The sequence below is a fragment of the Penaeus vannamei genome, chromosome 37 (assembly GCF_042767895.1).
Source record: "Penaeus vannamei isolate JL-2024 chromosome 37, ASM4276789v1, whole genome shotgun sequence".
Lineage (NCBI taxonomy): Eukaryota > Metazoa > Arthropoda > Malacostraca > Decapoda > Penaeidae > Penaeus > Penaeus vannamei.
In genome coordinates this window covers 19,163,360-19,175,859 of record NC_091585.1, presented here as the reverse complement: position 1 = coordinate 19,175,859, position 12,500 = coordinate 19,163,360, and the positions used below count along the sequence as shown (strand labels likewise).

Below are 12,500 nucleotides of genomic sequence, written 5' to 3'. Positions count from 1 at the left end.
CCTTTTCTTTGCTTGTGTTTAGATATTTTTTGTTTTTCTTTCTGCTTGGAGGTTGGTTTTAAGCTGTGGTTATATTTGGTGTGTTTTTCTTTTCTTAGTTCTGTAATATGAGATGTCTTGATGATTTTTTTTTTATTTACATTTGGTCGGACGGTAGGGATGAAAATGTTTTGACAGCGAGAGCAGGGGTTGTTGTCTTCGTAATTTGATACGGATTTAAAAAAGAAAGGTGCAATCTGATCTTCATCAGCACAATAATCTAATTAGGAGAACATCGGTAGTCGTTTAATAAGATGAAAGAAACAAGTTGATACGATTTAATTTCAAGGGATTTCGTGGATAAAGCGGATCCGTTTTCTGTGGGCGAGTGAGTCCCGTTTTCTGTTACCTTTGCGTCCTGGTCGAGGTTTGGATGGTAATGATGTTTACTTTATACAAGTGCTGGGGTTTTGTTCCTTTTCTCTCTTTCTTTCTCTTTTCTGCTGCTTGCTATTCGCGCTATAGTTTCGTTTATTTCTAGGGTGATTAATATTCTTCTTTATATATTTCCAATGTTATTCTACCTCCCTATTTCCACCCTTTCCTTCTTCCATTCTCGCCTCCCTCTCCATTCTATCTTCCCTTTTTATCCTCTTCCCTTTCTATCCTCTTCCCTCCTCTCTGTCTCCACTTCCCTCCATCGTCCATCTCTCTCTCTCTCCTTCCCCTGTTTATACTCTGATTCACACCCAATGCTGAGTCACTATTGACACACTTGTACAAATCGCCGGTCACCAGTTTTTAACCTTAGGACACCCTCAGTGTGGATATAGTTCGTAATGGTTTGTTTCGAGAGTGTAATAAAAAAAATAATTAAAAATCAAAAGAATAAAAAGATTTCTGGCGGGTAGAAGTGAGGTTAGAAGTTCGTTTTCAAATTTGATAATAGTGATTAGGATAGAATTCATTATAGACGTGATTTTCAATTATTCATGTGTTTTTGGCACACATCACAACAACCATGCTTTTGTATTTTGTTATATTTTTATCTTTTATCATTATCCGTCCCTTATTCTTACCCTCGCATCCGAATATACAAATAAATACTCGAAGAAACCAGTAAACACTTAAACAAACAAACAAAAATAGATAAACGAAAATGGTCAGACGTTGCCGCCTCTACTTTCCAGGCAGACAGCAGGAAGCCCAGGATAATAATTCAGATTTCCGCCATTGATAAGAGGCGTGTGTGGCCGCGCCTTGTGTACGGACGTTAATTGCATCTTGTTATGGGCGTCTACGGGAAAGGAGAGCTGCGGGCGGGAGGGGCGGGAGAGGGAGGGTGCGGGAGGGGCAGGAGAGGGAGCCTGCGGGCGGGAGAGGGAGGGTGCGGGAAAGGAGGGCTGCGGGAGAGGGAGACTGCGGGCGGGAGAGGAAGGGTGCGGGCGGGAGGGTGCGGGAGAGGGAGACTGCGGGCGGGAGGGTGCGGGAGAGGGAGACTGCGGGCGTGAGGGTGCGGGAGAGGGAGACTGCGGGCGGAAGGTGTAGGAGAGGTAAGCTGCGGGCGGGAAGGTGTAGGAGAGGTAAGCTGCGGGCGGGAGGGTGCGGGAGAGGGAGACTGCGGCGAGAGGCGGTGTCCCGAGGGCGTAGGATGTGGGTGGAAAGTAGGGAAAGCGCCGGTGGGTACTGACTGAATTACATACTGTGTACACGCACGTCCAGACACGGAGAGCTAGGTATTGAGATATGCACGCCCTCATTACACGCAGACATGCACGGGAATTCACGCATACATACGCATGCGCACACACACACACAGATAAATAGATACACAGATAGATAGATGCAGAGAGAGAGAGAGAGAGAGAGAGAGAGAGAGAGAACGAGAACGAGAACGAGAGAGAGAGAGAGAGAGAGAGAGAGAGAGAGAGAGAGAATGGGACAGGGAGAGAGAGAGAGGGGGGGGGGAGAGGGAATACAGCGATAGAAAGAATGAGAAAGAGAGAGGAAAAGGAAAACGATCGAGCAAGCAACGATGAAAGAGAGACTCGAAGCTAGAACGAGTTCAAGACCCGATACCATTTCCTCTCCAGCAGACCATATTCCCTCCTGAGGACGTGAAATAAGTGGACATAAAAAGATAAACTTTATGGGGCGGGTATGAACCTCCTTCACAAAGGTCATGGTTCGTTGCAAGTGACCGAGAGGATATCCTAATATCCTTTGGCTTATCCCGAAAACGTGACCATAAATACTACAGTGTATCTAAAGAGACTGCTAATCATTGTGGGAAAACCACATCCTTTTTGAGAGTGACAGAGAGGGAGAGAAAAAAGAAAAAGAGAGAGAAAGATATAGATAGATAAAGAGAGAGAGAGAGAGAAAGAGAGAGAGAGAGAGAGAGAGAGAGAGAGAGAGAGAGAGAGAGAGAGAGAGAGAGAGATGGAAAGAGAGAAAATAAAAATAAAAACAAGAACGGGAGCGAGAGAAAAAGAATGAAATCCTAGGCTGCAATATTTTGCAGTTGGATGTCCCTTGGCGTGAAGAAATCCTACTCGAGATGAGGACCCTCTTGTGTGAGAGAGAGAGAAGGGGGGGGGAGGCCTCTTTAAGAATAGTATCCTACTTGAAAGTATTATTCAATGTTCCCTTTAGATAACTCAAACATGTTTTGATTTTGTTTAAACGTGTCTGCAACATTACACGCTTACGCCTTTGTTTAAATACCGTTTTTTAAAGGTTATGCTTTTGTACGTACATTTGTGGTTCAAATAGAATTGACCCAATTAGTTTTTTTCCTTGTTTATCTAGGGAATGGTTAGGGGACATTGAATGTACTAAGGATTATTATTGTTATATAATTTTCCTGCAGGTAGCATCAACATATTACTTTGCTTTATCACCCTCATTTCTCGGTGATACTAAATAACAACAACATCAAATGTGTTGAGTATCTACAATATTTCTTAAATTATCTTAGGTCAGTAGTGATGAACGGATTTACGTGTAGTTATTATTACACTTATCATTGAATCTCTAACTTCCTCCTCTCTTCCAGATTGCTTCACTGGATCCAGAGCAAACTGCCCGACCTCCCCATCACCAACTTCACAAGCGACTGGAACGATGGCCGGGCTGTCGGTGCTCTTGTAGATTCTGTGGCTGCCGGTCTGTGTCCTGATTGGCCAGACTGGGTGCCTGCAGATGCCCTCAAGAACGCTACAGAAGCAATGACCCTCGCCGATGATTGGCTGGGAGTTCCTCAGGTCGGTTAGAATGGGGCGGAGCTTGTGGGGGTATATGAGAAGGGGATTGGAGGGGTCATTGGGATGTGGGTTGAAGATAATTTTTTTTTTGAGATGCTGCAAGGAGATTGATTATTTTATGTGTACGTGGAATATGGTTTGCATGAATGAAACTGTAGAATCCATTTTGTATCGTAAAGACTTCCATATTCTGCAAATATTTGAATCTTTCGAGCCATGCATTATACCGAGTCCTTTGATTATTTTTTGTCATTCGGAAAAAAAAAATTGAACCGGAAAATTATAACAATAAAAAATCTTACATTTTGCATGTCGTGCTGATTTCTTCTTCTCAACAGCTGATCACACCAGAGGAGATGGTCAACCCCAACTGTGATGAACTTTCCATGATGACTTACCTTTCTCAGTATCCCAACTCGAAGCTCAAGTCAGGGGCGCCTCTACGCCCTCGGACAAATCCCGGCCGGTGAGTAAATGAAACTTCGAAAAGGGATCGCGTGTGTGTGTGTGTGTGTGTGTGTGTGTGTGTGTGTGTGTGTGTGTGTGTGTGTGTGTGTGTGTGTGTGTGTGTGTGTGTGTGTGTGTGTGTGTGTGTGTGTGTGTGTGTGTGTGTGTGTGTGTGTGTGTGTGTGTGTGTGTGTGTGTGTGTGTGTGTGTGTGTGTGTGTGTGTGAGAGATTGAGAAAGAGAGCGAGAGAGAGCGAGAGAGAGCAAGAGAGAGCAAGAGAGAGCAAGAGAGAGCAAGAGAGAGCAAGAGAGAGCAAGAGAGAGCAAGAGAGAGCAAGAGAGAGCAAGAGAGAGCAAGAGAGAGAGAAAGAGAGAGAGAGAGAGAGAGAGAGAGAGAGAGAGAGAGAGAGAGAGAGAGAGAGAGAGAGAGAGAGAGAGAGAGAGAGAGAGAGAGTGGATGAGTGAGAGTGAGATGTGTGTACATGTGTGGCTTTAAGTGTACGTGTCTTTATGTATGTATTAATGTATGCATGTATGTTTATGTGTATGTTTGAGAGAGAGAGAGGAGAGATGAGTTAAATTTATAAGTACAGATATTGATTTTTAGAGAGACTAGTCAGAGAAGCTGTAATATATCTGCATATAGAATTTAGAGAAAAAAAAGTTATCTACACTGAAGCAAAGAAATAGTTTAGCTGTTATTGTCTTCATCAAAAGGATGTTTTTTACCAAATTAGAAAAAAATTATAGATAATACCCAAATACTTTTTATAATTTCCAGTCCTTCAGGAAATCCCATGTAAGTAAATGAAATGGCATTACCAAGAAAAGCTGTTTACTAAGACATAGACAAACCTAATATAGGAGTTTGATTTAAAACAAACACACCAACAAATAAAACAAAAAGAAATTCCTTTTTTTAATGCATTATCTCCCTGTGATAATTATAGTGTGGGAGGCTGCTAGTTTATATAACCCCTTAGTTATTTTATATAAATAACCCATCTTTCGATACGTAATTTTTCCCTGCTTGGTCATAGGTGGGCGAGTTATTAACTGATTAGGTTATGTTTAGACTTTAGTTATTCTATTTACCATTAATTATTTTGACGATGGTATCTGCATTTTTTTTTCACCATTTTGGATATAAGGTTTCAGGTGTGCTGAGAGATTTAGAATGTCCCTTGTTATGTTTTGATAGGATACAGTTGAGTTTAATGTTATTTTACATATTATTTCTACTGTCCAGCATGAAAAGATAAAGATTCAGAATGGTTTTATGTTGTTCTTAAAGTGCATTGATTCATTTGGTAGTATATTAGAAATAGTCATTTGTGTAGAAAGGGGTATAAAAATACTTAGTGTTGAGTGTGAGATGAATACTTGTAATGGAATAGAAATTTATGTAAATTGAAAGAAGGGAGTAGACAAAACAGGTAATTTTATGTGAACAGAAACTTCATGATCTTTACAAATAAGTTATTTTTTGTTAGAAGGAATTATAGTCACAACTGAACTGTCTTATTATAGAAAAGAGACTCTCAAGCACAAAAGAAAAAAAAAAATACAGAAATAATTGAACTGCAGAAACCATCAAGATTATATCTTGGAGATTTGACTTTACCAAAAGCAAATTTCAGTTCTTAATTATTTGATCAAAAGTAATGGGGACTAATACATATTTCAAAGAATGAATGTAAAAATATTTTTCTGAAGATGTGTAGATTCCTATAATTTCTTTTTGCGATAGATGGGTCATACACGAGTACTTCACCTTTTTTTCTTCTTTTTATTCCATTATTGATCAATAGTGATTTATAGATGGTTTGGTTTTTGCTATTGTTGATATTATTATTGTTATCCCTGTTGCTGTTATTACTGTATATTGGTGTTTGTTCATATTGTTGGTGTTATGTTTATTGCTTGATATCATTTTTGTTATCAATGCTGTTATTTAAAAAAAAAAGCACATCTCAACCATTTCTTTATAAACGAGCTTACAAACTCTCTCCTTCCGTGGGATAGGGTAAGGTGCTATGGTCCCGGTGTTGAGCCCTCAGGACCTGTGGTTGGAGCGCCCACACACTTCACCATTGAGACCTTCAGCGCGGGCAAGGGCAAGGTGGAGGCCCTGCTGCACAAGCCTGATGGACAGGTGGAAAATGTGAGTAACTGCCATGGTTATGGTTTGTCTTTGGTTGGGAACGGGATAGTAGGCTGTGTGATAATGTGTACATGCAGAGGGAGAAAGGGATAGATAGAGAGATAAATAGATAGATGAATAGTTAGACTGATAATTTATGGACAGATTCATAAATAGATAGATGAATAGTTAGACTGATAATTTATGGTCAGATTGATAAATAGATAGATAGGCTGTTAGCTTTATGGATAGAATGATAAATCACACACACACACACACACACACACACACACACACACACACACACACACACACACACACACACACACACACACACACACACACACACACACACAATTTATGAAATGTACATAAGTTTGATGTTTAGCTGATTCATCATTTATGAGTAATGAAATTGTTTTCTATGATTAGTCTGTCCTGATATTTTTTTTCTCACTATAAATTGATCTGATGCTTTAATGTCAAATAGCTGTTTTTTTTCAAGCATATACATGTGATAATCAGAGTTATCTGTTTCTTTTTTTACAGCTCGAGTGCAAGTTCAACAACGATCGTAATCTGACATACACTTGCACGTACACTCCAAGCTGTGAGGGAGATTATGTTGTTATTGTGAAGTGAGTGAACTGGCCAGAATTTTTTTTTTTTGTATTATGATTATATACCCTTGTATTTTTAGATAAATCTATGCAGAGTAAGTATATATGTATATATATATGTATGTATATATATATACATATATATATATATATATATATATATATATATATATATATATATATATATATATATATATATATACATATATATAAATATATATAAATATATATATATAAATATATATATATATATATATATATATATATATATATATATATATACATATATACATATATCCACAGGACCTCCGACCAGGGGGGGGGTAGCCAGGGAAATGACCCTGGGGCCGTAAAAAATTACAGTAGTCACTTATTTGAGCTCAAGAACAACTAAATCAGGAAACTTATAGGGTATATTTATATATTATATTATCGATAAAATGAAAATAAGGAAGTGGTCAAAAAAACCTCCTCAATCTTCTGCCAAATTAGCGATATTTTTGAAGTTATGAGATATTAGTAACATATTCTTGATTTCAAGTTCTTGGCTGTATGTTTGATTAACTTACAGTTTATATTAGCATCAAAGTTTAAGGGAAAATGGGGGTTTCCTTTTGAAAAAGACATTTCTCAGCCCACCTCCAACCCTTTTTAAGAACTTTATGAATGGATCTTACCCAAATTGAAGTACATACTTGGCCATCATATTCATAAACATGAAAACCTATAAAACCTACATTCCCTCACAGGTTCAGTGGGCGTGAGATCCCCAAGTCACCATTCCGTGTGAATGTCTCAGGCTTTGCTGGAGACCCAACCAAGGTGACAGCCTCTGGGCCAGGTCTCGAGCCTGAGGGAGTCGTCATCAACAAGCCAACCTACTTTGATGTATTCACAAAGGGTAAAAAATTCTAATACTGTGTTTTATGTCATACATATCTTTTATATGGTGTTATATGTGCCGCTTTATATTGTAGACTGGATTTTGTTTTGGAGAAGTATGTTTTGATGATTTTTATTATTTTTGTATGGTTTATTCCTTTATAGGGGAAAGCATTTTTAAGCTTTTTTAATACAAAATGTTTTCATGTATGATAGACCACATAGAGTTGGCATTACTCATACATAGCTTTCATTCTTTACTCATATGCACACACACACACACACACACACACACACACACACACACACACACACACACACACACACACACACACACACACACACACACACACACACACACACACACAACACATGCATACGCCCACGCACACGCACACACATGTACACATATATGCACTTGCACATTTACATGTGTACATATGAATATACATGTACAAACTTATAACCATACTGATATATATATGTGCATACATATGTATATGTATGAATATGTATATGTATTTGCTTATCTATTTTGAAGTATTTTTGATTTTATATTAAAATACAGATAAAGGCAAAGCCAGTTTTTCATTAACCATTAAAGTTCCATCCCGATCTTCACAACGGACTAAACAATTATTCCATCAACTCCCTCCAACTTCTGTCCTCATGCACGCCTCCCTTCTTCTCTTCTGTACAGGTGCAGGTCGTGGTACTCCATCAGTCATCGTCCTGGATCCTGATGGCTTCAAGAACACGGTGCTTGTGAAGACTCGACAGGTCAGTGAGGACGTGTACCGCTCCGAGTACGTGGCCACGAGCATCGGCCTACATTCCATCAACATCTTCTTTGCTGGACAATCCATTCCAGGCAGTCCCTTCGGTGTCAAGGTTTCCCCAGGTAATACCAACATTTAAGGGATGTCATTAGCGTATTTGGTTAGTCAGTTGGTTAATTTATTCAAACATTGGTAGGTTATTAAGACATTTATTTTCAGTTTTTAGTTAGTTGTAATACTGATTATTATCATTTTAAAGTTTGTCATTACGAGTAGTGCCACTTTCATTGTTAACCATTATCGTCCCATCATTATTATCTTGATATGTCAGTGATTCATATTTGCAATGCAACCTGTAGCAAAAAAAAGTTTATCCTATAAACATTTCCTCACGCAAATACCTTTTCTTCTTCCCAGTGTGTGATGCCCGCAAGGTGAGAGCCTCCGGGCGAGGTCTTCAGCAGAATGGTGTGAGAGTCAAAGACGAGGCTGACTTCAAGGTTTACACTGAAGGAGCCGGGGAAGGGAATGTCGAAGTCAGGGTTATTGGGCCAGGTAAATAAATGAGTTACATATTTTGCTTCTGTTATTTGTTCATTTCTTTTATTTTTTTCTTGGGGAGATTTTTCATTAATGAAATTTTATGCATATTGGCTTGATGATATGGATATATATCCAATCTTTGGTTATGACCTTTTATGTTATCATATTCATAACTACTGTTATTGATGTTGTTATTTTTATTATTAATGTAATTATTATTATAGCTTTATGTTATTGTATTATTGTATTAATGTATTGTTACTATTAATAATATTATTATTTCATTATTATTATGTTATTTTTAGAATGCTTACAAAGGAAAGGATATCCAACATATATCTAATCCAAAATTCCTTTACAGGGGGCAAAGAGGAGTCAGTCCGGATGAAGCAGATAGACGAATATACTTTTGAGTATGTCTACCACCCATGGAAGGAAGGGCGGTACATTGTCATGGTGACGTATGGTGGCGAGGAGATCCCCAAGAGTCCATTTGAGGTGAGGATTATTAAGAAACATGAAAGCTTTTGTTTTGTATTTTGGAAGCCTTGTCAGCTAGAATAAGTAGGTGACAAACTTAAGGACTATAATTGTTAGTGCTAGAAATGTAATTAAGATCGTATGTTATGAACTTATTTTTTCTTACAGAATTATAAGAAAGAAAAAAACTAAGAAATGATGAGTAACTTTTGAATCTTTTTTTTCATTACAGGTAAACGTTGGACCTTACAAGGAGACAAAGATCAGGGCTTATGGTCCTGGCCTGAAGGGAGGTGTTGTAGGGTATCCTGCCCTCTTTACTGTGGAAACAAATGGAGAAACTGGTGCTTTAGGTAAGGAATTTTATTGAGTTAGATATTGGCCATTTTTTTTTTCTTTTTCTTTTGTTTGTTTTCTTATTCCTGGAAAATGTTTCTCGGCGGGATAATAAGGCACTTTAGATAAAACACTTGATTTAAGCTGAGGGAATAAATATTTAAGTTTTATGTATTAGTGAAAGTGTTTTTGACATTTTATGTGTATAATAGGAAGTAAGTGATTATTTTGTAGTAAATGGATAAACGTTATGTTTTATTTATGGGTGTGAGGGACAAACCTATTAAAACCACCCATTCCTCCATTCCCACATTTCCCTTTTTTTCTCCTCCCTTAGTCCCCATTATCTCATCCTGCTTTCTCTCCCAAGGTTTCAGTATAGAGGGACCATCACAGGCGAGGATCGAATGTAATGACAATGGTGATGGGTCAGCTGATGTGCGTTACTTCCCCACGGCCCCTGGCGAGTACGCTCTCCACATCCTCTGCAACAACAAAGATGTTCCTGGATCTCCATACATTGCTCAAATTCTTCCTAAGACGGATTATTACCCTGAGAAGGTGTGTGTGAAAAGGAACGACAAAAAAGATGGGAGAGAAAAATAGATGCAAGCTTAAGCAAATTTTTAGAGCATGCACATTTTCTTTATGTATTTATTGTCTTTATGTATATTGAATTAATGCTATCTCTTACTTAAAGATTTAGGAGAATTTTATTCAGTTTAGAATTAGTGTTTTTTATTATTTAGTGTAGCCGTTGTTGCAAATACTTATGACTGGCAAAGGGCCTAATTACTTTTTATACTTGATCAACATTCATAAGTATATCATGAAGATATACTTATATGTTCTTCTTTAGAGATGGAGCTTGTTCCATACATGTACCAAAGAAAGGCAATTTTAACATTTCATTAGATGATGTAATTAGTAGTCACAAGTGTCCATTAGAAATTGAGTTTCATAACTTTTTTTTTCTGAAGATGTAATCACAGTCAGCAGACTATGTAGTAAGTATCCACGCACAACCTATAGACATTTCCCCCCATAACTTTTTTTCTTTTGAATTCAAAGGTGAAATGCAAGGGCCCAGGCTTGGAGAAGAATGGTGTGGTCTCTGGCAAGCCTGCAGACTTCCATGTGGACACGAGAGCAGCTGGTGAGGCTCCACTAGATGTCACAGTCATGGACGCAAACTACCAGCCAGTGAAATTGGATGCTAAGGATAACAAGAATGGAACCTATGATTTCTCTTACAAACCTACTAGAGGGAACAAACATACAGTTCAGGTAAGGAAGGCATTTGTTTTGATTTTTTTTTTTGTTTAAAATATTTTCTTTTTGTAATATTTTGAGTAATATATGCATATATATTTTAATGTATGGAAAAAGACATTCATGTAGTTTATGATTATTCAGATTTGCATAGACAACCATATAACCAGTAAAATATATGTATACCAGTACTTAGAGATTATTATAAAAGCATAATCATTTGATTATTGCTGTTATATTATACTATTCATTTTTGACATTGCTAAGAGATTTTATAAACATCTGAACCCACAGGTGGCCTATGGAGGAGTTGCCTGTGAGAATTCCCCCTACAGGGTGTTTGTGTCTGAACCCACTGATCCTGGAGCAGTCAAGGTCTTTGGACCTGGAGTGGAGCGTGGTGTCAGATCCAACACGCCCACACATTTCAACATTGACTGCCGTGAAGCTGGACCAGGTTTGTGTTTTTTAGGAATCTCAAAAGTCAAGGTTTTGGTTATTAGGGTGTTGAGGTTTAAAGAATTACAGGTGACAATGTTTGCTGGGTAGAATTTTCAAAGGTTCGAATGTCGTGCTCCGAGAATTTGGGTTTTGATGTGTAAATTTGACTGCGAATTCAGAGCTTTGTAGATATAAGAATTTTAACAGTTTGGTTTTCATATTTTGAAAGTTTGTAAGATTAGTGCATTTTTAGGTTTGAAAGTATCTGTTAAAGTTTTGAATAATCAAAAAATTGATGTTTTGAAGAGTTCAGGTTTGATGTCATGATATTTTGGATACCAGTCATATCAGTAATGTCTTGAGTATTAATTAGTTCATCTTTCACTATTAGGAATTTTGCTGGAGTCAGTTGTTGATGAGTTGTTATAGATGTTTGGAAATGAGTAATTTAATATGTAGATACCTATGTTTGTAAAGATAGTGCTTTTGGTTATACCCTTTTTTGCTACCTTAATTCTTAGTGTATCTTTATCTAGAAGTAGAGTGTAGTGCTTAAAGATTTCCTTAGCTTAGAAAGAAATAAAGGATAGATTGGCATAAGCAGCTTTACAGAACTGATTCGTAATTTGTATCACTCTATGTGAAACCTGATGGTTGCAAGGAAAAAGTAACAAAATTTTATAGATTGACGACATCAGGTAATTTTGATCTCTATGAGTTGAAAATATGGAGATAAACTAAATAAGAATGGAAAACCTCCAGTCATAACATCTGCCTAACCCACACAATCCCTAACCCTGCAGGAGATGTCCAAATAGCTCTGACCAATGCCCAGGGTCAAGACATCCCCATCGACATCCAAGACAATGGTGATGGGACTTTCACCGTCGAGTACCTTGCTCCTTCTCCTGGGGATCACCGTGTCACCGTCCTATATGCTGGGGCTGAGATCCCACAGTCCCCCATTGTGGTTCCTGTGCAGTCCCATGTGGATGTTACAAAGGTCAAAGTGGATGGATTGGAGCCCAGTGAGTATTTTTTAACTTTTTTTTTTTTTTTAAGGTAATTGCATTTGGAGGAGAGGCTTGGGTTTGGTAATTATTTAAATTTACTCATTTATTTACTTGTTTACTTATTTTCAGTTTTGTTAGGGAGTGTGGAGTTTAAGGTAATTTTTGGTCAAGCAGTGATTCATTATTCTAAACTTTTCCTTCTTTTTAAATTTTTGAGGTAATGCTGTACTAGATGTTGAGTCTAAGACATTGTATTTGTTCATAAATGGTTTGTATATTATGAATTGGTGAAGATTATGG

At 37.8% G+C, this 12,500-nt stretch overlaps 1 protein-coding gene across 4 annotated transcripts in view; it reads left to right on the top strand.

Moving 5' to 3' along the window:
• Window positions 1-12,500, top strand: part of cher (filamin protein cher) — a 133,794-nt gene that overhangs the window by 2,267 nt on the left and 119,027 nt on the right. For all 4 annotated transcript variants that reach the window (XM_070115310.1, XM_070115311.1, XM_070115308.1 and 1 more), the window contains exons 2-14: window positions 3,038-3,245; window positions 3,584-3,711; window positions 5,717-5,855; window positions 6,384-6,472; window positions 7,204-7,355; window positions 8,037-8,237; window positions 8,533-8,670; window positions 9,020-9,156; window positions 9,371-9,491; window positions 9,845-10,035; window positions 10,546-10,761; window positions 11,041-11,203; window positions 11,991-12,215. In XM_070115310.1, the coding sequence (XP_069971411.1) occupies window positions 3,038-3,245; window positions 3,584-3,711; window positions 5,717-5,855; window positions 6,384-6,472; window positions 7,204-7,355; window positions 8,037-8,237; window positions 8,533-8,670; window positions 9,020-9,156; window positions 9,371-9,491; window positions 9,845-10,035; window positions 10,546-10,761; window positions 11,041-11,203; window positions 11,991-12,215 (2,108 nt within the window). The remainder of the gene's footprint in view (window positions 1-3,037; window positions 3,246-3,583; window positions 3,712-5,716; window positions 5,856-6,383; window positions 6,473-7,203; window positions 7,356-8,036; window positions 8,238-8,532; window positions 8,671-9,019; window positions 9,157-9,370; window positions 9,492-9,844; window positions 10,036-10,545; window positions 10,762-11,040; window positions 11,204-11,990; window positions 12,216-12,500) is intronic.